Genomic DNA, 27,817 nt, shown 5'->3' with positions numbered 1-27,817 from the left:
TCCACACTAATTTTCTAAACATTTGAAAAAGAAAATTAACTTCTTGCATCTATTTACTGAAAACTGATTTTAATAGCTAAGACTTGTTTTCAAACATCACAGTTTCCAACAGCAACACTGCATTTAAACTCAATGTTCTTTTAATCACATAAATGCAAAGGGACTCTCAAAAGCTTTTGTGGCTGTTAATGCATTTGCTTAACCTGCCTTGCAAAAAATACCAAAAAAAGATAGTAGGCATCAGCACAAAAGTGTAAGTTCTATTCATGTCAAGCTGACAGACAGATCAAAGAAGAAAAGTAGCTCAGGGAATTTTAAATATCTATTAATTTTGCTACTAAAAATATATCCAAATTGAAAATGTTTTTCACAGCCCCAAACAAAATCTTTTTCAAGTATAGTTGAGCATCTCCTTGTAGCTCCCTGATTTTCAGCAGCGAGGGCATGTAGAATGAATCTATCACAAGCACAGAGTAGTCGACTGAGTCACCACTGAGTTACCTGCCAGCAGTCTGTAAACACAAAGCAAATCATATGAACATGTATTCAGCAAGGTGGAAAAAAGTTACACTGAGCAAGTACCTGTAAGCAGAGAGATCACAGCTCTTCACTGTACCAAAGTCCAAGGAACTTACAGTGGCTGTGGTCTAGGAGTGACTTACCAAATGTGAAGATCACTCTAAAATGATCAGACTGATATGCAAGATTTCTGTGCTTGAATAGGTCCTAAATTCATTGCAGATATATAATATGGATCTGTTCATAAGCTTGTATGTTTATTCAAAGTTGAAAAATTAATCCTGTAAAGGTGTTTGCATTCTAGAAATGTAAAATGTCTTGTTAAACTATAATTTTAGCCACTTTTATATAGTCAAACTATATAATTGTAACAATTACAGCCTACTGATTCAAGGGAGGGAAGACAAACCTTTAGAAAAAAGAGTAATATGTTTTATGGGGAAAAGAGGATAATCTGGGAGTACCCACTCTTTCCAGCATGTCTTTAAAAAGCTCTGAGTTCAAACTGGTTTATCTAACACTATTAATAGACAACATCTTTATCAATAACACAATGATGATCTACAGGAAGTTCTCTATAATGTACAGAAAATACAAAGCTTACAGATGCTAACTGAAACAAGGTTATCTTGACAAAACTAATGCTTTGTCTGATGCAAAAGCAAAATCCCGAACCGAGCTTGAGCCTAACAAACAGATTGATGGTGTGGGGTGTTCAAACTGTGCCTGAACTAGTACCATCATGTTGATGTTCTGTGACCTTGCACTGAGACAACTTCAGCCACAGCTGGAACCAAAGCAACGAAAATTAACAGACACAAAGCCCTTCTCTGTAAACTTTTCTTTGGTTTCAACAATGCTCTCAGGTTTAGAATATTTGCTTTAACTTTCCAAAATTGTCAACAAATCAAAAAGCTCTTTATACAATAACATCAGAAGGCCTGCCAGCACTAAGAAATAGCTAACAGAATTTGTTGCATGCTGTACCATGTGAGCTTGGTACAGGGAGGGAGACACAACTGCAAAATCATGCATCATCTGGAGTCAATTCTTTCCCTGCAGAAACCCATATTCCTAAATAACAAGTTTTGGCAAGTAAAGCATTAACATTAATTTTACAGTAACAAATCGTACCTTCATTTGCATGTGTACAACCACATTGACTTTTAGGAGACTGTATACATGGAAATGAAGGTAGTATTTAGCCCACAGACCTAAACTCATTGAAAGCAATGCGAAACCTCCCCTTGGCCTCCTGTGGTGTCAGAGTTGGACCTATAAATATGTAATTAAGCTATACTTACAAAATCGTTATGGTAGATCACCCAAAAATATCTCAATTAAAAATTTATGGAACCATATTCCATCCAGCGCTTTGATGCCATTTGATAGAAAGATGACGACAGGCACAAGAACTACTTCCGAAGCTGCAGCATTGAGTAATTAAGCCTTAGGCATAGTTAGCTCTTTATGGATACCAGCCATATTTTGTCTTACTTCTGTACTTTTATCTGTGCATACAAAGAAAATGCCCAGGAACGTGCTGGGTGAGAGAATTAGACTGAACACATGCAACATGTTCAGTCCATGAGCCAGTATTTAAAATGATTCACATTAGTGCATAGTTGTGAATTTTAAGTTAGAATCTTTTCAGCTCTATACAGACATGAATTTTAAGACTCTTTCCATAAGAAGATGGTATTTGGGTTATGCATAATAGCTACATGTATGAACGTCCCTTCTGGAAGCAAAATTATTTACTGAGATATTCCAGACAATAAAAAGGTAAGTGCATGGTTTGAGGACTTTCTTCATTAAGCATAATTGGTTTTGTTTCTGCCTGAAAGCAGAATCTCCTTTCTTCTCCAGATGGGCCCACTGACCCCCAAAAGGAGAGACGGGCTTGCAGGGTCACAGCCATAGTTGCCCTACACAGTGCAGCAGGGTGCACAGATCCCTGAGCAAGGGGAATGTGGAGCTGGCCCACCCCAACAGCATTGCCAGACCCAGCCAGACAACTGGGCAGCTGCATTCAGGGGTCTGCTCCCAAGAGAACCCCACCTGCAGTCATCAGAACTTTTTTTGTACAGCACTCCTCAGCTGCTCTGGCTTCATGGAAAGCATGGATAAAGCCAACTCCCTCACCTGTGAACTCAAAGCACAGACATTCCCTCGGTCCTAAGTGAGACCTAGACATGGTTGAAATGAGTTGCCACATGCTGAACTCCTTCACTTTCCCCTATACCTGTGTGCCACTGCCAGAGGATTTCCACGTCTTGTACAAATGACTCAATTACCACTCTATGTTACAGAATCTTACAGATTTAAGTAAAAATAAATAAATGCAATAGAAAAAACAAGTAGCATTATACAATTTACTTCGTTAGTTTGCTGTGACGCCTATATATTCCTCTAAGAATACTTCTTAACGTAGTATGGGACATCCTACCGTACACAAATAAAGCTCTAGTAGCATGAGACTCCCGCAGTTCTGAACTGTAGATGAATACATTTTATGAGTGAGTTTCACATGCATGTGCTACGACCAAAGGAAAATGAGTGTAGCAATGTCACTATGAATGATATCTATGCAGAGCCTAGGATTATCTCTTTCCTTCAACATATCGGTGAAGGCACAGGGGCAGTTGGGAAGAGCAGTAGCAATATATTCCAAACTTTTCCTCTTCTGCTTTTTTCCCCATTTTCTTTATTTAATCCTTTATTCCTGTAATTTCCACCCTTTAGTTTGTAGTTATTACCCAAAATAATTGTGCAATTGTAGCTCACTGAAAGCTTTTTCTGGGTCCTTCCAGTTACGTATGTTCTATAAAAGACACTTTATGCCTTTTTGCTAATACATTTCCTACTCTAGGTCAAAAGAAAAAAAATATGCAAAAACCCTATCAAAATTCATAGACTCCTTCCACCTATTCCTCAATCTATCTCAACTGAATCCAACAACAAAATGGTAGATGCTTGCCACTTGCATGCACTCCTAAAACCCACAAGTTCTTCCTGAGCTTTTATTTTAAGGCTCACTTTCATTACTGTTGTTGCAGAGCACATGTTCAGAGTGTGAGCTGTTGAACTACCAGCAAAGATTACTATTGCAGAATCTGCAATTTCTTAATGAAAATGAAATTGCTTCTGAAAATAAACAAACGTAATTAGCAAGCCAGTGCTGTGTGAAATTTGCACTGTTCTCTTGTTAACCTATATGTCAAAATGTATTACTTGTGTGCATGTAAATTTGCATTTGAAGTTCAGTAACCTCACAGATTATGATCTAACCACTTTTGGAAACATAATGCTACAAGAAATAAAAACAAATCCAGTGTCTGGCTGTAATTTGTTATTTTATTAGAAGTTTTTTCTTTAGTGTGTCTAACTGCTTAGGGCTTGATCTTCATAAACTGCATCCTGTCTAAAAGGAGCTCTCTTACTTCTACAGAGAAATTTCTAATTCCTTCCCTGCTCCCAATTAAGTCAAATTAGCTCTCTCTTGCATCTAGCTTCCTCATTACAGGGTTGGGCCCAGGCATACAAACATACAAGCATGTTATAGAAAAACACTATTTCTAGTTACTTGTAAGTGCAAAATTTTGTCTGTTAGGGCAACCTGAGATCTGCTCAAGAAGCAGGTTACTGGCCTGACCAACTAGGCACCCTCACAGCAACAGGCAAGGCCTCCTGCACATTCTTAACTTTGAGTGACACAGTACAAAGCACGAAATGTTTCATTTCCAGATGTAACACGTCCTATGGTGACCTACTTAGCCCAGAAACTAGTTAAAGCAGGAGGTTTGTATTTAAAAATGTTTTTAAACCAGTATTTTATACCTCTACAAATGAAAAAAACCCACCACAGTTCCACCATCAGTAGTCCAGCTCCTCCCTTCACTGCAGTGGCTGACACATGATTTCTTCACCATCTAAATTACTTCTCCCGTGCCCCCACAGAATTTGCAGCAGCAGAATCACCCCTTTGTATCTTCTGCTGATCAGAAACTGCAGGGACTTGTATCCTTGAATAGTGATGGTGGTTGATAAATAAAGATGGATCCACTGAATTCTACTTCCCTCCTGCACCTGGATGCAGCTCATTTCTCCCATCTCTAAGCAGCAAACCATGTCAGCTCTACAACATCAGGCCCACTCTTCCAGCCATACAAAAGGCTCCCAATTCCACAGCAAGCACATCCAAAACTGGCTTAACTCTGGAGTGCTGCTCTTAACCAAAACTCAGATTAGGGTTCGAACTGCTCCTTTACCCCACTCCCTAGCATGGTGATTGAGATATCCTCTCTCTTTTTTTCCAGTTCTAGCTGGAAAGGTGGAAAGAGTTCAGGGAAGCAATAACATGCTCAAAGTTACAGAGCATCTTCCACATGACAAATAACTAAACAAACAATTGATTTTCAATCCAGAAAAGGAGACAACTAAAGGAGAAAATAAAACAGTTCTGTAAAGTCATGATGGCATAGACAAAGCATATAGGGACGATCTGATTGTTCTCTCTTCAAATACAAAAAAGCTAGTAGGAATCAGGTTAAAAACAACAGAAGGAAATAGTTCACTGGGCAGTGAATAGTTGAGCCATAGAGCTCTTTGCCAAATTTACTGCAGGTACTAAAAATTTACATGTCTTCAAAAGATAAACAGCTGCCTCTGGACAGAAATCTATTCAGGATAATTAAATACAGAGAAACCGCATTTGGCTCAAGAGTTCCTCGAGTTTCTGAGTGATGAGAAACTTGAAAAACGTTTGAAGAGAATCAGATATGCTCATCCTGCTCTTACATCCCTCCTAAGTAGCTATTAATGACTGCACTTGGGCACGAGGCACCAGCCACGTGGCCTGACCAGCACAGCGTTCTTACAGATCCGAACCTGGAAACAGACTCTCTCCAAACCCAGAACAAAAGCCTCAACAAAGTGTCACAATTCCTGCAGAAAACATTGAGCATTTGCTCCCATTTCAGCAACAGAACTCTTCAAATTCTCCCTGTAGTAACTTCTCTGGAGTGCTAGCTTATTTTTATATAGTACAGAGCCATTTCTTTTGAGCTACAAAGCTAGTTATGTATCGCTGCTGAGATTTTGTTCTTGTGCCGTGAATCTCTGACACGATGACCATGAAAATACACTGCAGGGGAACACTGCAGTATTCTAAAATATTAAATATTGATCCCTGGAATCTACAAGTTTTTTCTCCTTTAGTCTGTTTCTGTGATATATATACTATCTTTTCTGCTCACCTATTTGATTATGTATACTGGAGGAAGGACTTGACATCAGTGCTTCAGCTATTTTATCAAAAAGTATTGCGGAAAGAAACCCTTAAAAAATAGGGACCATTACCTGTTATTAATTCCTTTAGAACATTATGCAGAGCGAATCACAAATTAGGGCATGCTTTTAGAAGAGCAGTCAGCGTGCCCAGCAACACCTCACCAATCAAAGGAAAGTAATCCATCAGTAAGTTATCCTTCTCTCCTGATTCAAACAGGCCTGTATGACCTTGTGATGATTAAGAAAGCCACAAGGTTTCATCAGCTTTCTCTTCTACATCGTATACCAGTTTCAGGTTTTGCACTTGGGCAATTTCCAAATACATCCGCATATGGGTGTTTTAGCCTGGTCAAAGTCAGGAACAGAAACACAGCCCAAGCCATCTACCGATGAACAATACAGATCACAGTATTTCTAGTCTCGTGCTGTGTGGCAGGACGATGTCTGGCTATAGAGATCTATCATACCTGATTTCAGCTTCATAGTCTTAGCTTTTACCCTGGGAATTGGCTCATCTTCCCTAAGTGACACACATCCCAAATCAGAGTCATTTCATATGTCTCTCGTAAGTCTGTCAAAATTTACTCAAGCATTACTCCTGCACATTAAATCATATTCAGTCCCAGCTCTTCATGCTACTGCTCATTTATTCATTAACTACAGGTGTAGCCGGAAGCGACCCCTTTGCAAGCAACTCCATTATGTTACCCCTGGACTTAAGGTACTCACTGTGCTCACTCTCGGCATTCATCACACGATCATGGCACACGACTGGGATACAGGAAAAAGACCGAGCAGAGATTTGGATGTTAAACTTCAATATGCTCAGTGAAGGCCATAGCTCTTGGGCTATAATACCAGGTTTCAGTTGGCCAATACATAATTATTTTTATATGGTAGAATAACTTCAGCAGGGGAGCTGATCACAGACTTATCACAGTGGTTAGTTCACTGTCTATCATTTTGCAACTATAAATGAGAAACATGCAAGCAGTCTTGATTTTTCAGATGCACGGGGGGAATGTTTGAAATCTCAAACATTTTCATGGTTATCTTCTCAGTTCCATTTGTTCATTCATGGAGGAAGACAGTAATCCAGTTCACAAGCTGTACTTACAGCCTAGCACTATCAAACAGCCCCTCTGGGAAATCTAATCTGTTGTTTGTGAGGATGAAAGACTGCAACAGTCTGCTCTGTCTAGTGAGACCACGAACACCGCATCTACCCTAAGTTACCAAATGCAACTCAGTCTTTATCTTCAACGCTTCTGTTTCTTCCATTCTGGTTATCTCCTCAGCAAACATAACGTGTCATTGTCCTGAATTATGTGCCAGTTGTTCAGCGTGGGAGAAGAACTAGAACAAAGCCAACAAGACCAGATAACATAGATCCTGATGGAAGACAGGCAAGCAAGCTCACAGGAATTACCACTGGCTTCTCCCAGAGAGACAGTTCTAAATGTTGTTTTTATCCCAGCACGTATCTTTAAACTATTTTGTTTGTGATACATACACAGATAAATTAAATTCAGCTTTAGGAATAAACCATTGGCCTCAGTCATCATCCAGGCATGGAAAAAGATTTAGATTCATAACAAGCCTGAAATGCATTTACAAGACCTCATCACACACAATTCCTTCAAATTCAGAAGCAATTCACTATTGTGGTTTTCTGCATAAAGGATAGCAAAACCAAAAGAAATTTCTTGATTTCTGCGGTCCCATGCTGTTAAAATACCAGAACAAATATTATCAAGAAAGATGAAAAGGTGACAATTTTACAGTTCTAGAGAACTGAAGGTTTAAATGTAATTTCCAGTAAGAATCAATTGGAAAAACACTTAGTGTGACTAACTAGTCCCTAACGACCAAATTCTTGGGTACAAAGATTTGGTGATAAACTGCATACAAGCTATAGACACTCTGCTAACCTTCTCTTTTCTGAAGCACCAGTTAATGTACCCCACTGAAATTTATATACACAAACACATCCCATACACACTGCCTGACGAAGGGGCAACCTCAGCTGCGCTGAAACAAGTCAGTAGAAGCTGGGAGTCATTTCTGCCATTAGCAAGAGAGACAGGATCCTGCTTATCAACTTGTAGCTTTGCAAAGACAGCTGCTCTCTGGCTCCCAAGTCCACAAATTACAAGGTAATGCTGAAATGTAAACTGAGGTATATTTTTTGTACAATTTTCCTGACAAAACCTTACGTTCTGTGCTGTTAAATGTGTTGCAAATGATATATTATATAAATTAGTTGAAACACCTCATGTCAAGTCCTCCCTACAGCTTATGGTTTGATAGGTAAGCAGAAAAGACAGTCTTTGTTTATTTTTGTACTAGGTGAAAGTAGAAAGACCAGGAATGCTTGAAAAATCAATGCAAAAGCATTTTTAGAAAGTCACACAGAATAGCACAAGACATTAGTGATGATGACGATAATAATTAGCACCCAGACATGCATGGCCCATGTTGTATTTCCTCAACTAGTAACTGCATTATACCACACTACAAGTGAGGAGAAAAAAAAAAGTGGATTCTGCAAATATTTTGCCTTGTTTCAGTAACCCTACTCCCAGTCATTTGTTTTTGCGTCTTCCCTCTTTATTATTCTCTTAAAACACTGTAAAGAAACAGCATGTCTCAAAAAAACACTGCAAAGACAGTCTTTTGGCTCTCTCAATATTCCACTCATAGTACGAACAATTAAGTTTAAAAAGGAGCAAAAAAGCATTCCTTTCTTCTTGCCCTAATCTGACTACCAAACTCAAAGAAGAGGATGAGGGGAGCTCGCATCCTTCCCTTTCAGCCCTCTTCCCCTGAAGCCATCCTTCCCCCTCAGCTGGCCAGCATCAGGGCCTTCGCAATGCTCTCCACTTTAATCCTTGCCCTCCGTGGGGCTGCACAGATGTGACTAATTGCAATTTAGCAAACAATTCTAGTATGACTAGGGACCAGGCTCCAGCTTGCTCTACATCTACCATGTCAGCTCTGCAGGGACAAAAACATCAGCACGTTTCCTTTGCAGCTCAGGACTGATGGGGCACAAAGAGGAGATCTATCAAGGCCGATACGCCATGGCTTTTGAGAGCAGAATGAAGTGAAAGATTACAAAATCACCTGCAATAATTCTTCCCTTACTGGTCTGAATTCCTATGAGGTGTTTTCCTCTCTTCCTAAAGCCATTGTCCTCCTTTTAATGGCTCAGCTGTTAATGTCACTATCTTTTGAAACAGGTCATGCTAATGGCAAGCTTGCTTTGGGCATATTGCTTCAAGCTCATTAATATGCATGTTCTCTCTCTGTTCATTTGTTTCTCTATTTACTTTGAAGTTGCCTCGCTGGAACCTGCGCTGCTTTTCTGCGTTAAGACTCTTGGCTGGCATTTCTCAGCTTACTGCGTCTCTGGTTGTTTTCTAGGATGGAAATGGGACCGAATGTTTCAAAAGTCAGTTAATAGCACCTCAGGTGACATTCGGTGCCCAGCTGAATGAATTTCTTGGCCTCCTCACCCTCACTGCTGAGAGATGTTCTTTATACTTGCTCTCAAGTTGACTGTTTACATTGCAAATTTTAGGGCAAGGAACATCTCTGTACTTGTCAAGCACCTGTCCCAGGGGAGTACAGCCCCTCATTGTGCTTCCATGAAAAATAACACCAGCTGGGTTACCTTAAGTCTCTCTCTAAATGTTTCTTCCACTTGAAAGAGCTATTTCCAGCATGGGAGGAGAAATCAACTTTGACTCAGATATCAAATTCTCAGTGTGATAAGAGAAAGTGATTCAGCTGTCTTCTTTTATTTTTGGCTTTGTGATTCAGGAGCAGCTCATTGTTCGGATGACACAGTCAGTCATAACTGGGAACTTCTGTGAGGGGGAGGAGTAAAAGCATTTATATAATATTCAGAGGTCACTTTATATTAATTCCTCTCCCCAAACAGATCAGTGCCAACATTGTCCTCTGCAACAAGCCTGTGTCATCCAAGGTTATTTTGGGGTGAAAGACTTGGACATACTCTCTTCCTCAAAGTACCTACAGGGACAGCCAGTTAGCTAGTTTTTCTGGAGGCTGCAGGTTGTGACAAGGTAGGTCTGCTTCCTACTAAGTCCCTTCCTAGCAAATGTGTAAACAGACACACAACTTTCACAATTCCTCCATACAAAAACCAGTTTCTTCTCAGTAGACATCCATCAGAAAATGAAGGAACACATCCTGAAGCATGTGAGAGGAACTGACCGTGAGCAAGACATCAAGCCTGTCTAACTAAGGAGTGAGGCCCGTTTGATTAAATAAGTTTGGTGGTCACTTCTGGAGGGCTACAGGAGAAAAAGCTAACAAATAGGTACAAACTCCTTTTTCAGCACATGGGACTCTAAGCCACTGCTAAGCCAGTTCATCAAAATTATCACAGTTTAATTGAACCTGGTTTGAATCTGCCTTCGATAACTTCATCCAAGTTATTTCTAACCCTTTAAATCCCCACTGCACTTCTCGTGTAGAAAAGCAGTAGTATCCTGGATAAGATTTAAATAACCAATTCTTTTGCTGGTTGTCACAGAGTTTTTCATGAGATAAAATATTTAAATATAGAGTTGATTTTTAATACAAAATAGTTCATTAAATTATTTGCAGCATTAGTTTTAACAGGATCCACAAAAGGAAGCATACAACAAGTTAAAACAACTGAACAGAGCAAGTGGTATAGACCAGGGGTCACCAACCCATGTCAAGATGCAAAGGGCTGCGTACAAGTTATTTGGAAATGGCAATACAGCAGGGCTGACAGGTGGGCAGGAGCCAAGAGTCCTGGCAACTTGACAGGGCCCTTCAGTGCAACCTGAGGGTCCCTCACACAAGGGCCAAAAAGGCTCCAGTTGGGTAGTCAGTAGCATCTAACATCTTTAACACACAGTCTTCCAGTCTAACATCTTTAACACGTCTTCCAGTTCACACTATCTACTGGCATGTACCTCATTTGAAACAACATAAAATCCATCTCACAGCCACTGGCTGAGGCACTTGACCTAGGTCTAGATCTACTGCTCCACAGCCTTGGCTTAGTAAGTACATATTCTCCAACAGGAGCAGTAGCAAGGATGCAACATCATCTCAAAATCCATCACACACTACAATACAGTGAACAGCTGCAAAACAGAACAGCGAGTACAGAAATAGCAGTGCTAAGAGCCAAAGTGGCCACCTGTGGAGGAGCTAACAGTGTAGAGCTGAGAGCACACACCAAAATGTGCTGTTGTTTGTTTGGGGGGGTTTTCCAAAATTACCTTGCTTACTTGTTTTCAGCACCTTAAAGTAGACAAAATCCATCTCAGCTAGCCCTGAAAATTGGTAGTTATTGCACAAAAAAGTAAATCTGACTGCCTGAGGACTGCCTGTTCAGCTTTGCTTTGCTCCGATTAAAAACAATGGAAAAATACCTAAAGCTCTCTGATTGTCACAGCATAGTCACCTACAACCTGAAAATGCAGTCAGCTCTAATAAGACAATGCATGTCACTTTGTCAACCAAAGAGAAGGATAGATGAGAGAGCAAGCCACAAAAAGATTTTGACTCACAGTGGCTAATTTCTGAACATCTTCATCAGACGCTCCCAGTGAAGCAAGTCCTATCTCTTGTGAAAACTGTGCAAACTTGGGATCAGCAAGTAGAGGTACGTGTCCCAAGAGTTCATGGCATGTATCCCTAAGGGAAGGGAAATGAAAAGAGTCGTTACAGAAATTAATACTATAATCATTCCATAATTAATTTAACATAAACCATTTTACATGGGTCTGACCTCTGCTTTAAAAGTCTTACCAGGAAACAGGGTTTTTACAGTGTAGTTCTTCCCTGTGTATGGTTCTGTAGAAACATACAGGTTTGCTTCTATTAAATGGGTTGTATGTCAGTTAACCCCATTAATTCCGTGATTTCCCCATCATTTCCAGATTGAGTGGGAGGGCCTGATCACTGCTGCCTTCCAGGCTTAGTACCATGAAGACTGAACTGCCCAAAGGAAAGTCAGATGTCTCACAAGTACAGTTTTCAGCATTTCTCTCCACATGAATCAAGTCCAATATCCAACACATTCCCTTTTCCTCTTCTCCATTCCCCTTTCTGCACCTGGGTACAGCTCCACAACCAAACATTTTGCCACTTGCCACCAGAAATTCAGGGCAATATTTGCAGAGGTTTCTGTGTGCTTAATTTCTCATTTAGTCCTGGCTTCCTACTGGAATTACTGGGTACTTTTGTTATGCAGTCCACTTTTCACCAAGCAGATTTCAGAAAAAGCAGAGAACCCGAATCGTTTCAGAAAGAACTACTGTCCACACCTGTAAGTGCACTATTAGTCACAACAAAGTGCAGATATAAGTGTACAAAAAACTGCTAGCCAACCTAACGAAAGTGCACATGCATCATCTACAAAAGCTCTCAAACAATTCTGAAAGTTTTGGTGCATTTGTTCACAGAAAATAATGGACTTGGTAGTAAAGTTCACTTTAAAAATCGGAACTGACATTTCCTTTGCTTTTGTCTCTTCAAAGACATTTCTCTCTTTTTTTTTCCTAAGCTGTAAACAAATGTTTTAAAGGCAGGGAGAAAGCATCAAGTTTTCTGCCTTCTATCCAAAATCATCCAATTTGTCTTTTCTAAACTATTTTTGTTTGAAAAGACACAGAACCTGACACTTCAGATAAATCATGAACAGAAAAACAACCCTCTATATAATTTAAAGTCTCCTTACTCAGTACTCTTCACCAAGAACCCTGCACCAACTGTGTCTAGGTAGACAGCAGCAGTTTCTGAATGCATGCAAATGAAGATCAGCATTTTTGGCATTCCTGGTTTGCCTCACCAAAAGCTTATCAAATATAGTTCCAGTATTGGAGGGTTACATATACAAGTCTCTCTTCTCAGCCCAGATGGCCTTGCTGACAAGACTCGTACCAACATTTGCTCATGTTATATTCATACTTTCTGGTGAGACAAGCACCACTCTGAAATTGTGCATGACAACTTTAAGCCAACCTCATATATGAATAATTCGTTCAACAGTAGAGAGGAATTACCAAATCTCCTTTCTCTTCCTTCATAAACATACATATTTCCCAAAGCAGCAGAGGAGGTAAACAGATACTCTTGTGCCACTTGATGAAACAAACATAGTCCACGGACAATGACTAAGAGATCTAGTTGCAGAAATATAGGCTGAGCACTCAGATTTACTGTATGCCAGTATTTCTAGTCAACACCTATGAAATATGTTCGATATGGACAGCTGGCCAGGAACAGTATCAGACATCATACTTACATAAGGAAAATTGTTTGCATTTGTTTTCCACTGCTTGGTAAAGCTTGTCCTTCCTCCTGAAAGTAAGATCTTTCCTCCTTTGTTTCCACATCATTGCAAGTCATTTCAGAGCCTGGGAAACTCCTGATTTCTCCTTGCCTGTTCTTCTTCAAAAGCAGCTGGTAAGAAGGCTTTCCTTTTATGATCTCCACACCCCTCTGCTTGGTGAGGCTCTGAGTCTTGCAAGATGATCAAAGTTCCCTACCACAAGACCTGTAGCTTAGATACTACTCACTTCCTCACTGGAGCTCAGACTTGAAAAATTGGCTGGCACTGCATGGTATCCATCTCTTTGTTCAGGAGATGGTTAGCATCACTTGAGTGGATAATCTTCAAAGGTTAATGACCCTTCTTTATTTATTCAGTTCCACTGACAGCAATTTCTTCTGTCACCTCCTGAAAGGTTTAGCTTGTTGACAATACAAAGGACAGCAGGGAAATGGAGTTTGCAGCCTGATAGGTCCACCCAGAGAATTCCCAGTACCAAACAATTCACTGGAGGAACCTGACTGCTCCAACCATCACCTTCCAACACAGAAATGGGCCACAAAGCCCATTCTCTGGAAGTCCAGAGCTCTAACTCCACTTCCCATCTTCACTAGAGAAATCAATACTGATTGCTGAGCTTCACCTAGGCTGCATTGCATCAGTCCAGATATATTTAAGGTAACTTCATATTGGTAGTTCAAATAACAACAGCAAAGAAGATATAGTGGGACTGGCTTCAAGTTCCTGGCTTCAGGTAAGCACGCTTGTCTCCAGGCAGGCTTCTACAGCAGCATCACCACTATTAGTATCTGAGTGAGTGTCTACATCTCTGTTTTCCTGTGCTGAGGTAACAACTCCCAGAAACAAAAAAGTGAAGACATGTTATTTCTAGTTCTGCACTGGGACACAGGCTCTTTGTGTCACTTCCATCCTTGCAGACAAAATGAGAACAGACAAAGCCAAGCCCCATTAACTTGTCTCTCCTGGCAAGAGGAGGAGGATGAGGAAGCAGAAGATATTTCTCTCATGCCTTTAGCTTGTAGATTCTTTGATTAAAACTATGCAAAGTAGTATTTTGAACATGCAGTTATAAAGAAGGGAGCTTGAAACAAAAACATACGAACAAAACAAACAAACCCCAACAAAAAACCCCCAAATCTTCCAAGCAGAACCATAAACCAGCATTTGGGATAGTCATTGGAGTCTCTTAGATTTCCCTGTCAGTCTGGCCCTTTATAGATAGTCTAAACAATATAATTATTCACTTAACTACCAAGGCTTGATTCTTTTGTTTTATTCAGAAAATAATTAAGTTCCTTTAATTTATTCACACACATTGCTCAGAGAAAATAAGATTTTTGTAATGCACTTTTCACAGCAAAAGATTTTTTTTGGAGTAAATTAGTTAGCAGAGCAGAGGAAATCTATATAGCTCTGTGAATGTAGTAGAAACATAATGAAAGTCAGGAAGAAATGTTTTAAAATGCATATAGTAGTGATACAGATCAAACCAAATGAACTCTCTAATTTGTATCTAGCTCTATAGCCTGGGTGTTAAATCTGATGGAAAGCCCACTGAAGTCAAAGGGAGTCTTTTTACCAGGTTTATATCATTGAAATGCAACATTCACCAAGCCAGGGACCCGCAGCAAACCTCATTATGGCCTCATCTATCAACTAGCAGATCTCAGGGCATTGCAGCTGCTGCAGAAGATGAAGAGCTGTCCCCACTCAAGTCAATTTAGCTTTGCCATTGATTCAAAAAAAAAAACAAAAAACCCACAACCACGATTTCACTCTACATTTCTGGTAACACTTAGTATATCCTCTATCTTATGAAAAAAATTAAACACATTTAAAAAGGAATTTTCAGAATTTTCCTATGAAGTTCCTGATAATCTGTACACATTATTTAATTTATGTGAACAAGTAGGTTTGCAAGAAGAGAGTAACATCATTAGAAAATGACAACTTAATTCCTCTATTAGTCATATTTAGAGGTGTTAAGACTATAAGCTGGATTTTTAAGTTGAGCCCAAATAAGGAATGAAAGTCTTCATTCTAACTGAACTACTATTACTACACAGTGACTTTCAAGACACTATGACCAGAAAGGGTACAAAAAAAGGTAGTTGTCGTTACTACTAAGAATCAGCTATGATACACTGCATAATTCTGAATGTAGGCAGCATCCTTGAAAACTACAGGGGTCTCAAATATAGAAATCAATGAACCAGAGAACATCAGCAAAAGCATAGATGCACTTAATTGTTTCCTGGAAGATGTTCCTTCCTTTGTTCCTGTTGGAGTTACGTACCTAAATCCCCTATCAATAGATGAAAGTGTTCTTCTAGTTTGTATTAAGTTAATAAGTGTTGTCATTCTTTTGCTGAACATTGGCAGGTGCTGCAATCTGAGACAGTGGCTTCCCACAGGAGAGGAAATCATTGGTGCAAAACCTGGTACTTCCTAAGTATAATTTCTTTTTTTGAAATATCTACAGATAGTTTTGGATAGATCAGAAGAGGTCCAGCATCACATATCCAAGCCCTTCTTTCAGAATTTTACATTGTAGCAATTTGCCTAAAACTTGAAGAGATTAAAGTTCTAATACAGAGGTTACAGAAGTGAGTGAATTCCTTCAGGGATTACCACCTGCTTCCCAAAAAAACCACGTACACAAAACTAGCCTCATATAATTTCAAGAAACGCTTTGCCCAGTTCAGATGCTGAGGAAAAGAGTAAGTAGGTAAGTGTATAACAGCACCACCTGGTGACTCCTGCCAGAATGATGTTAAAGCATTTTTAGATACAGCTTAATATGTGGTTCCATTAATCCTTTTATATTCAAAAATATTACTGCATGGTTTCCGCAGTCTATTCATGAAATCAAAGTTAGGCATAGGTCCAAATGTATACAGGACTGGAGCTGAATATATGTGTATGAACTCTCTGTGTAAATTTTGGCAAAAATAAAATGCACTCAAATAGTCCAAGCTGACTAAACAACAGCTACAATTTCATGCTAACCGCCTGATGACTGATTCACTGTGAAAATGTCATTCCTGTGGTTACAAGATCAGCGGATGCCTTTGGTAAAACTACCTCCATATTATCTAACTGACATGTATTGTTCTGTTATTACTGCACAGAGCACACCATATATAATACAAGACAAGAACTACAATTGCTTCGATCTTTTTTTCCCCTCCTTTTCATCAAGAGACCATATGCCAAAATATTTCATCCAAACTCACAATATTCTGTTTTGGAAAAGCTGCAATGCTGTCCCTTGAAAGTCATAATTAAAGTGGCTCTTATTTCTATCATGTTCTCTATAACAGGCTTCATATCTAATATCCTCTCTGGGTGAAAGAATAGTGCCTCATTACTCGCTTGCGTTGTGTTATAGAAGAGAAATGAAGTTCAGCTGTGGAGTCTGGCCCAAAAAAGATAAATGGGGACACAAGAAGGCCAAATTATAATTCTAAAAGCAATTTTTTTCGGGGGATTCAGGGCTTTTTCTCCAACTTCTTTCCTTAGTTGTCCAACAGAAAATAAAATTTTAGACACTTTTTCAAAATATTTAGTTGAAAACTCCATTTTCCACTGAAAAATAATCCAGATATAGAATTTTTTGACCCACCATATAAATAACTCAGTTATTTAAGACCCTTGTAAAAAGTCCAAAAGAAGCCTTTGAATCAAATTCTGGCTCACCAATGTGAAGGGGTTTGTCATCAATGGTGCAAGTAAATTTTTACATTTGTAGAAAGGTTCCTCTTTTCCATCTTGGCAAATTCAATTGTGTCTTTTAAGAATCTAGTGAGCACATTTTTTCAGCACTAAAGCAAATGTAGGAACTTACGGTTCTGGTGTGTAGAGAGGATCTGAGCCATGTCGTATGTACTGAGTACAGTGAAAAACTCTATATGCTAAGCCAGCTAAAAAATCTCGGGGAGACAGGTATCCAGCAACTGGTCTCACTGTGAAGCCAGACCTTTCTGAAGTGAAGGAGATAATAAAATACCATATTATATATATATATATCACTATATCAGTTTCTGAGGACAAGTAATGATCTGCAGTTAATTATTCTAGCAGAAGCATGACACATAGAATCTTGGCTACAGATCACCACGCATCATTTTCACCCATTACGTAGAAGAACTATCTTGCACTGCTAGCATATGTTTAACGAAAACAGCTTGAGGTATTTCAAAGTTGGTTTGAATACCTTTGTCTAGAAAAGATGGTAAGGTACCATAAGTGATGTTCTCAAGTGAAAGAGCATCTGATTTTTATGTCTGGTGCAAAACACGAGAAAATTTTCCAAAACACAAGATGACTTCTGTAAAATATATTAAAAACTAACAGAACAGAATAGGATTAAATCAAATCTGTCCTTATTTTTACAGATAAAATACTGTTTGTGACAGTAAAATACAGACTTTCACAGCTGAGGTCCTCATTTAAATTTTTAATGAAGTGTTCCTTTGTCAGATTAGTGCCAGTGGGGAATAATTTCAGACTCAGTGACTTTGAAAAGCACATTTCTCTCCCAAATTCATTCTTTCCTCTTTCCAAGTATTTATAGGAGAATGTTCCAAGTTTTTTCTCCAACAGACACTAGTATTTAGTATTGCTGTATTTAGTCTGAAAACATATTTCTGAAAGAAATGTCTTCTTTAAATTCAGTTATCTTGACATTTTATTCCCTCTTTTACCTGCCTGGATATTTGGGGGCTGCTCCCTGTGGTTATCAGAACTCCCACCTTGTGGCAATGTGAAGAGCAAAGCTAACTCAGCTCTTTCTTTACATTGTACTGAAGGACTTTTCTCCCTGTGCAAGATAACACCATGTGATACATGTTCAGCTGTTTAATTCCTCTCAACTTCATACCTGCAAATACTTGCATAAAACTGTCTTGACTCAAGAAACACTCTGCCATGGAGAATGTCAAAAACAGAACAACGCTTCTCACTAAACCAAATGCTGGGAGTCTTTTCATTCAATGTGTTTTGTATTTCATATTAACAGAAAAGAGTGTTTTCCTGAAACTGCATGTATTGAAAGACCAGATATGACTCTTACCTTTAAGAAAAATAGAAACATCTTCCAACTGAGGCACATTATCCTCTCTGTATCCACAGTACTTGGTCAGCAGAGGAAAGTTTTTTAAATATTCACGACAAGCGTGGGTGGGATAGAGTTTACTGAGTTCCCTAAATACCACCCCCCATGTTTTAATTTCTTCAGCTGTGTACTCCACTCTGGGAATGGGTTGACCACTGTAAAAAAATAAAATAATACAAAATACATTTGAATACACCAGATTCTAGAAAGATTGTGGATGTCAAATTTCTAAGAAAAGTATTTAAATAAATAAAAGCAGACAGAGCCCACTAAAACTATTAAAAAGTATTCTTAAATTACAGCTAGATGCTTTTTTCTTAGAATTACTTCTTGATGTTATGTTGTACATATTGCATTTATTCCTTAAGAACTGTATTTCTTATCAAGCAATGAGATTCTTTCTTAATCTTTGTATATATCAGAGTAGAAAGATGGATTTCTTATATGTCATGTTGCTATACCAGAGTAATATTTCTCTATTGCCACTGATGCCTTTGCAAGTGGTTAGCTGCACATCCTGATTCAGTCTAACTTGTAGATTCAGTAAGACCATCAGGAGACTGCATGCTCTAGGCATTCTTTAAAATGCATAATGTTCACACAGCATCATTACCTAGCATTTTACAAAGTGAAGATTAGACAATTACACAGATGTTCAGAAATGTGTGGAACCAATTAAATACATATAATTATTGTGTAGACTGTTGCTCACATGTGCAGATGTGTTTGGAACCTCAAATTCATGCAGGACACTATCATGAGGAAGCTCACCTCAGAGCCAACAGCCTAGCCTAGGTGAAACTAAGCCTCTAAATACATCTCTCTCCTTTTTTTTTTTTTTCTCCCTTCTGCACCGTACCTCTGCCTCCTCCTCCTTACACAGATGTACAGAAATTGCAAAGCAGGAGCCTTCCAGGGTACCTGCTAATCAATCTCCAACATCCAAGATTTGCCTTGAGTGCTTACAGCTAATTCAACACCAACTGACAGTATGAAGAGTGTGAAGGGCTCCTTCCAGTTTGCACTGCCTTGCATTTAGCTGTAAGGAATTTCCCATGCCATGGTCATGGGCCACCATCTCACCTTATAAATTCCCCCTAGAAACTTTGTAATCTTTCTCTGGATTTAATGTCCTCAATCTATAGTATGTAATCTGTGCAATCTGCCTTCTCCTCAGGTACCACCTTTTCCCGCACTGTACTGAAGTACAGATTGGCAAAGGGATTCACAGGATTTCCTTCCACCCCACCAGCCCCTATCTCCCACTCCCTTGCACAGGGCTGGCAACGCGAGCAGTCCCAGCCCAGTGCTGCGACTTCCCCAGTGTCGCAGAGAGCAGCCCAACGGAGTATCGGGCACAGGGAGAACTGCAGCGCTGGGCTTTTGCTGGGGTTTGGCTCTCCATTCCGGCCGTCGCCTGGTTCATAATCCTGTCTCCACTGCATGAGGTAACAAGGAATGAACCCTCATGTCACGTGCAATTGCTGCTATGCAGTTCCTACATGCACAAGAGAAGAGTATCCACCCTACATTCGTCGTGGCTGTCGCCTCATCCTTATTGAAAACTTAGAATTCAATCCCCTTGCCTTTCACTATATCAAAGTATTTTGATCCAGGGCAGTATGTATCAGTCAAAGGCTACTTTGTATGAGGTACTCATACTTGTTAAGGACTCACTGAACATCCAATATATCCACTAGTTCCCCTTCAGCCACTCGTTTGCAGACATGACAAGAATTGCAACACATTCAGTGAAGCATTTCTCACCAACAGAAGCTGCGCTGGGTCTGTGCCCATTCTGCAGTGGGAGTCAGTCCTTCAGGTCTAGTATCTGTCTTCACCTTTACACTTTATCAGCCTTAAGCTGCCTGCCAGCTCATGGAAAGCACAACACAGCTATTCTAAACTGTACCGTACATGACAGATACAAGCAGGTTGCTACTCCCTCCACCTGGGGTTGCCAGAATACCGTGCAGCAGCCTCATCCCTTTTCCTTAGGCGTGACCTCTACTACAGATACTGCCAGTATGGGTCAGTACTGGCCCAGCAAAGAGGAAGAAATGTGTGCACCAGTGGAAAAACTCAGGTTTCTATTTAGCCTGTCACTAGAGAGATATAAACACAATCAAGGACCTGAAGCTTGTTCACTAAGTTTATAAGTTGTTTCAATTAATTCATCGGTACTGAAGTAAGGTTCACTGAACATTAATTCCTTAATAGGATTTATGCCTAGGAGAGCTGATCTTATTTCCAGCTGATGATGATACTGCTTTCTTTATTGAGAGGACCAAGGCAGCCAGACTTGAGGGAGGACCTATGCCATTCTTGCTCAGCTCTACAAATCTCATTTTTCTCACCCTCTTACTTCAACAAGCAAGACCCACCTTGTGCTCAAATTTTCCCATAAATCACAGGAATGGCCAGCCTGCATAGCCAGTTTTCTTGTGGCTGAGAAAGATGACTCTACAAGCTAACCTATCCTGAATTTTTATTTTCCCTTATTAAAATAGGGTCTTTCAATTTTGCCATGGTGATGAGCTATCAACTCATATTATGAATTTCTTCTTAAATCTCCTATTTTTCCTCCAGATTTAATTTTCTCAACACTTTTGCAATCCCTGATCAGTCTCAAAGGACTAATTAGCAAGATTAACACATTTTCACTATCTTTAGGATAGAAGCTAAGCAAAGGAGGGATGAATATTTTTTTTTCAGTCCATTTATTTCATACAGCTGATCCTCACTGCTGTGCTCTGTTAACATGTCTTTAACACCGAGCACCAGCAGATATCTACTCCTCCAAGTTCATTTCTTAGTGTTTTTTTCTCTCTCTCCCCGCTACAGAAGCCTCTTTATGTTCAACCAAAGCAAAACATCTACCACTATAGAACAGCAGCAATTCATAAAGGAAATGCTGATCCAGGATTTTCAACTCAACAATTTTTTTTACAGAGGCAATTCCTTGCAGCCAATTCTTTGCAGTCAAATCTCTTTGTTATTTTTTGAGGAAACAAGTGTTGTGGCTTTTTTTTTTTGTACACTGGAAAATGAAAAGTAGAAATGCATCAAGCCTCAATAAATGACTAGGAAGGTCACTTACCTGAAAGGCACTCAGAGGTTCAAGACAATGCTCTCAATTTATCCTTAAGGGAAGTAGTTCTTACAACAGAGCTGTTCTTTTTGTATAAATAAGTAAATAGTCATTAGACCACAGAAGCAGGTGTGATGAGACTGCAATGTAGTGTTGAGACACCTAAATTAATTGTGATCTCCCCAGCATCGGTAGCAGAAACAGCTTAGCTGTAGCAGCACAGACTCCTTCCTCCCTGAGCAGATTTACCTTTCTCAGCATGGCTTCTGCTGAGCTGTAAACATCTCCCTAGGCTGTTTCTACAGGCATACCCGAAGAGAGACTGACCGTGCAGCCCAGTAGATATGGCATATCCTTGGGGTTAAGATTACCACTGCAGCAGATCTGAGGAGTATGGACAAGGTTTTGCCACATCTCAGGTAGTTGCCCTAATCACTGGCCTCCCAGCCATTTTGTGGTCCCTGGCTAAAAATATTTGAAGCATCTTGTTTTCCTTCTGGTGATAATAATAGGAAGATTTTGAAATCTTTCAAAGGTTTGAAAAGATCAGCGGGCTGAAGGAGTAGTTCTGAGCAGTTTTGCTGAAGTACAAGATCTGGGCCCCAAATAACCTCTGTCTTGGGTTGTTTGATTTTTGTAATGTGCCTACAGAAATGGTTCTTGATCCTTCAAAAGCTAAAGAAGGAAAAGGTCTTTCCTTTATCTGGGAATATGCAGGATTACTCTATGTGATTTTTGTGAAAAGACATTTCTCACTGGTTTCAGGGCGAAAAAGAAAAAAACTTTGTAGCAGAAGACCAACCACTGCTTAGTAAGCCAGCTGCATGATCTTTCCAGCGCTTAGGCACCTGAGAGGGAGAAGGGAGGAAGATATTTCCAGCAGCTTAGCAGCTGTGAAATTCATGGCACTACTGCTACCGTCATGGGTAAATGGAGAACTATCCAACTTACTGAAAGAGCTCTAGGAGTCACACAGTCTGCCCTCATCCACAGCTACCTGCATTTCACACTGCAATAAATGCTAGGCAACAAGAACTAACTCCACAGCAAGCATTAGAATGAAAAACAAGATAATCAATCAATCAGCTGTAAACAAACAAAAACTCCAACCACAAAACTGTCTCAATTTACATTTGAAAACTGTTTAAATTTAGGACTTACGTGGTCAGCCTATGAGGCTTCTCCACTAACCAGCACCCTGCTGCCAGGGGCAGCATCCAGCAGGCAGCAGCACAGCATGCTGGATGAATGTCATGAGCACCCAGCTAAACAAATGCCTCCATGGGCAGAAAAAAGGGGAACCAATGCTAGCACTTACGCATTTATTAGACTGGTAATAGCTTAACAACAGGAACAGGACAAAAGTAAAGTAGAAATATAATCAGGATTATATGGTCACAAAGCAGAGTTAATCCCCAGCCTTCTGCAGCCTGTATACTAGCCTTATATCAAAAACAAACAAACAGAATTGAAAAACCTTCAAAAATCCATTTCTGAATTGCTCCCTGACAAGACATGCCTTCTACAAAGGGAGAAAAAATTGTTGTGTTTTATATTCTTTCAATAACGTAGGCAGAAATCTCAAAGGAGAAAAATGAAAAACCTGAAGAAGTGTGGTAAAATGGAAAAGAACGTGAAATTAGTACGTTCTTTCCTTCAAGAATGAGGGCTTAGGCCTGTTGCAAATAAAACCTAGAGTATGATTAGAATTAGTTGAATGCTTCTGTGACAAGAAAATTGCAACACAGTGGGTATTTGTAGGTAGCACAGAAAGTTTTCTAACTGCCAGGGACAGTAGCAAATTGAAAACACTGACTTGACATGGAAAAAAAAAAATCAAAATGAGAAAATGTATACAGTGTATTTGTGCACAGGCACCAGCTCCACTCCAGAGAAATCCACTGACTGAATTCTGAGAAGTTTAGAGCTGTGTTGGCAAAATTGATAAATGTCATTTTGCAGCATCCAGTATAGTAAGTGCATGAAAAGAAATTAATAATTTTGGTTTTTAGTGAGCTCATCCAACTACATAGGGATGCAAGATATGTGCAATTCAGCAGTGCATCAGTTTGTCATTAAGACATACAAACATTTGTTAAAGAGTTTCTTAAGTTTAAGCAGCTATGAATGAAATGCTGAAGAGATAGTGCTTACCTTTCAAATGCTTTGCTTGCCTGTATCTCTACTGAAAATGTAACAGGATTTCAAGCATCAGGTTTGTCATTTATAGCCTAAACTAAACTAGTCAAAGTTTAAAGGCTGACTTTGTCTACTGTTAAATTTCATCCTACAGAATTAAGTAGAGCATGAATTCTAACTAGTCAGCAGCACAGGAAAGAATTCTGACAGTACTTACTATTTATAGCTCATGGCAACATCCACAAAGTACTTTCTTCTCTGTCGATAGACATTGTCTTTAAATCCCTAAAGTAAGGAAGAAGACAGCACTTTACAATAAGGGCAGAATATTAGCTGTAAGAATTATAAAATAAATCATTAAAGTGTTTATTTAGTACCTAACGGTTTTGTATTTTGATTACAACTATCTACTGGACTGCAAGAGAAGATAAGGATTTTTCATTTTTTTTCCCCCCAAAGTTCCACGGCAGTTTTTTCAAGACAGGTTTGCGCATAGGTACGCTCATTCATCCAAGATTGTGAAATGGAAACTTTTTCCTTGTCAGTTCATCTCACTCAGGTTTTCATTAACCCAAATGGAGATATACACACAGGCACAAAGCAGAGTAACTGACCTATCCTTAATACCTCTTTCTTCACTAAAACAATCAAGCGTCCAGAGTTCATACACAACTCATTTTGAAGACGCTACTTCAGCACTTGCCATCTTAACCAACATATTAGAGACTGAACCATCAGCCTCAAGCAGTAAACTGCATATTGCTTCAATTTGAGTTACAGAGGAAGGGCTCATGGGCTACAGTAGGCTCATACCTTTTGCATATTAGGTGCAAAAGAGCTGTATAACACATACACACCAGCCAGTTACAGCCCTTTGAGCTATTCAAAGCTAAAACAAGATCTCTTCTATACCTATAATAGATGTAAACTTCAGGTTTTAGACTACAAAAAGAGTTATCTATTTTCAAGGTACGACTGTCAACCTCTTGAGGATGAAAAAGGGTAAAGAGTCTATCTAAGTTCCCCAGTTAATAGCCTAGAAAGTGCATTTAAGTTTCCCCTAGCCACAGCTGAAAAGTAAAATGCATTTTTTCCTTATCACTCACATACACAAACACAAATCACTGAAGGGAATGAAAAGATAACGTTGTTTGATTTTAAATATTTGTATGAGCTTCCAGAAAACTCAGAAGGCATTTTACTGCCCCATAACCAAAGCTGCGCTGCTGGGGCAGAGTAAGGGAGGATGTCAAAGGACTGCAGAAAACCTTGGAGCCTCCACTCCTACACAGAAAAGCCTTTTGACTGGCAAAAAAAAGTGCTGTAATATGGGGGTGCCTCCTTGTCTGCTTAATACCTTTTGATGTAAGCGTTGAGTTACTCAGCTGCAGACCATTCAAGAGCTGAAAAGTGATGGAAGACAGCACAGGGGATTTAAAAGCCTGTCACGTGTAGTGAAACTGAGACTGAAACCATCAGCCAATATTGGAGTAGGTTAGTAGCCAATATGGAGTGGGTTAGGTTTATGCTGCTGAAGTGGTGCTACGCTGGTTCTGTAACAGGGTAATTCTCTTTGGTCCTCTGGCACCTACACACCACCGCTAAGGAATAGCGAGGGCACCAGAAGTGGCCTTTGAAAGCCCAGTCAGAGATTTTACAGGTTTTTTCCCCATGTCTAATAACTAGCATGCTGCATAGGCTAACAAATGGTGCATAAATTACGTTTATAAGAGTTCTCCCAAGTGTAAAATATATATTCATATCATGCGAATGTCTTTTTTCATTGTCTGTAAAACCGAAGGCAGATTTTCAGCAGAGCACTCAAGTATTTAGTGAAGGCACCAGCTCAGAACATAAAACAGTATCAAAAGGCTCGTCACAGTCATCGACTTAAGGCTAGAATGAGCTGCCACTACAGCCTCTGTTTGAGCCAAATTACTGTTAATGGTTGCAGGTAATCAACAGACTTTTCCATTCTGAAAAAACACGAGATAAATCCTCATTTGTCATCAAGAAGTACATGGCAGACACCAGGATCCAGGAACGCACTCCCCAGCCTCGGGCCCACAGCGTGGCAAGGGCTCACGCGTGGTAGAGATGGCTGGGAACCAAACGAAGCGATGATGCTAATCATGGCTGATACACGGGCAGGTGACACCAGGGACAGGAAAGTAGGGCTGCCAGGGGACATTGCAATGACATGTGCATGAGCATGAGGGTCTGTGCCTGAGCCTCCGCCACGGCACAGCCATTGTAGGAGCTGTGGAGCAGATCGGACAGAAGGCAGCGGTCTGAGTGCCATTTCTGCGCTGACTAGAGCCCCTTACCCAGGGCCACCAGGAGTATCTGCCTCTCCTCAGCCAAGGCAGTCACCAGGGAGGAGTCTGCACAGGTGCTGCAGTACCATGGCATAGCACGGCTGCATCACTAGAGAGTCCCCTACACTGAACTGATCTTTCTGCTGTCACTTACAGTCTCTTTGGGGCCATTTTCCACCACCTTGGATAATACCAAAAAAAATGTGTGTGACAAAAATCAAAAGGAGACTAATGACTACAGCTACAGTTTAATCTGATTCTATTACAAGACAATCTTATGGTTAGATATCTTAGTAGTTCATTACCTACTTCCTTTCAGCTGGAAGTTTCCTACAATACCAGTTTAATCCAGCCTATATTACTTTGGAGTAGGAATGAATACAACTAGCTACCACCAGTATCTTTCAGCCAAGTGGTCTAAAGGTAGAAACTTGGATTTATAACAAGTGAAAATGTTGTAACACAAATGCTTGCCATCGTTTGCCATTAGAGACCCAGAAGTTAAGCATTTATGGACATTATCCAAAATAAATAAAACAATAACACATCTATTTTTTTGCCTTTCACACTGAGCATTTCGCACTACTGCAGATACAGCTTGTGTGAAATGTCTCCTGTCACCAAAGTCAGGAAACAATGTGAGACACCTTCCCATCTGCTGCATTCATGCAGAAACAGGAACGTGTTGCTCTGATTTATTTTGCAATTATCTCTTGAGTGCCCAAGGAAGTCTTCTTTCATAATTCTTTCTTCTCTGACACCTAGGTTAATATCAATTCTTACCTAAGAGCTGTGACAGAACTGAAGGTCACATTGTTCTCAACTCTTCAGAGTCTGAAGGCTTCTATCAACTAGTTAATTAAAATTAATAAATAAATGAAAGCAGTACAAAAGGGGACATAGTTGTTCAAGAGTGAGTAACTTTTCTGGAGGACCTCCTTTTTGGGTGTCCTACTACAGAAAAGGAAAATTAATTCACTGGAAAGGAAAATTAATTCAAACCATTGAAGAGAACTAAATCCCCATCTTCTGAAAACCATATGCTCAAAAAAGTACTCAGAATCAGCAGTCAAGAGGCTTTTTGTTTGACTGGCAAGTAACCTGAACAAATTATTTACAACGCAATTTTATGTTATACTTACAGGATGATCTGCATCCAGCTCAGATCCATACATCAAAACTCTCTGTGAGCATTTATCTAATTCAGATATCTTCCTGGGGAACCAAGGGACACAGTCGAGATCTGTAGAAGACAGAATGTGAGTTGAATGTACTGGAGTGTAAGATTATGGAGATACCTGTGCAAAACATTTGTGAGTGTCTACACCAAGTGATACAAAAGCAGCCTTGCCTTCTTCATCAGTCCAGATGTTTTCAGGTGGATTGAGAGATACAATATTGGTTTGAAACTTGAGCAACTGGATTAGTTCATTAAATTCTTTCTTACTGCAGTCACAATCGACAAAAATTTCCACCTCCGAGTTCCTTCTCTTCGATTTTCGTGATTCAATATGAACCATACTCACATGTTTCTCCTGTGGAGAGATGAAATAGCGTATGAAATGCAGACCTACCAGCTAGAAGGGGAATACTGATGGCATGTTCCTCAGGAAAGTCCTTCCCAGTTATTAAAAGGTGTTTTCATTGAAAGTACTCACTTTGGACCTACATAACTGGTTAGTGAGGCTTAATAAATAATAAAGACAAAAAAATCTGTATACTGAATGTAAACATAATACTATTGTATTTAATGAAGAAAGTTAACCAATTTTTTAATTTTATCTAGCAAGGCAATCTTTTATAAAGGACAATACTACTTTATAATTTTTAGAAAGAAAAAAAAATTGTAATGCAATTGTATATTTACCTTTGTTAAATATTAAATGCAATTTTATTAGGCAATATGCACAATAATACCGTTCATCTAACTGGATTTGAGTGTGTTTACTTAGATGCTATTAAATGTGTACTACTTC

General features: G+C 39.5%; 1 protein-coding gene across 1 annotated transcript in view; it reads right to left on the bottom strand.

The window, feature by feature from the left end:
* The window catches only part of TPH2 (tryptophan hydroxylase 2), a 49,690-nt gene that overhangs the window by 15,988 nt on the left and 5,885 nt on the right, over positions 1-27,817 (bottom strand). Inside the window, exons 3-8 of the mRNA XM_054843474.1 lie at positions 27,193-27,376; positions 26,984-27,084; positions 23,741-23,808; positions 18,252-18,448; positions 17,025-17,160; positions 11,391-11,517 (exon numbers count right to left, since the gene is read on the bottom strand). Coding sequence (XP_054699449.1) covers positions 11,391-11,517; positions 17,025-17,160; positions 18,252-18,448; positions 23,741-23,808; positions 26,984-27,084; positions 27,193-27,376 — 813 coding nt within the window. The remainder of the gene's footprint in view (positions 1-11,390; positions 11,518-17,024; positions 17,161-18,251; positions 18,449-23,740; positions 23,809-26,983; positions 27,085-27,192; positions 27,377-27,817) is intronic.

The sequence above is a fragment of the Grus americana genome, chromosome 1, assembly GCF_028858705.1.
Source record: "Grus americana isolate bGruAme1 chromosome 1, bGruAme1.mat, whole genome shotgun sequence".
Lineage (NCBI taxonomy): Eukaryota > Metazoa > Chordata > Aves > Gruiformes > Gruidae > Grus > Grus americana.
Note: the sequence above shows the minus strand (reverse complement) of the source record. Positions and strands in the feature narration are given on the sequence as shown.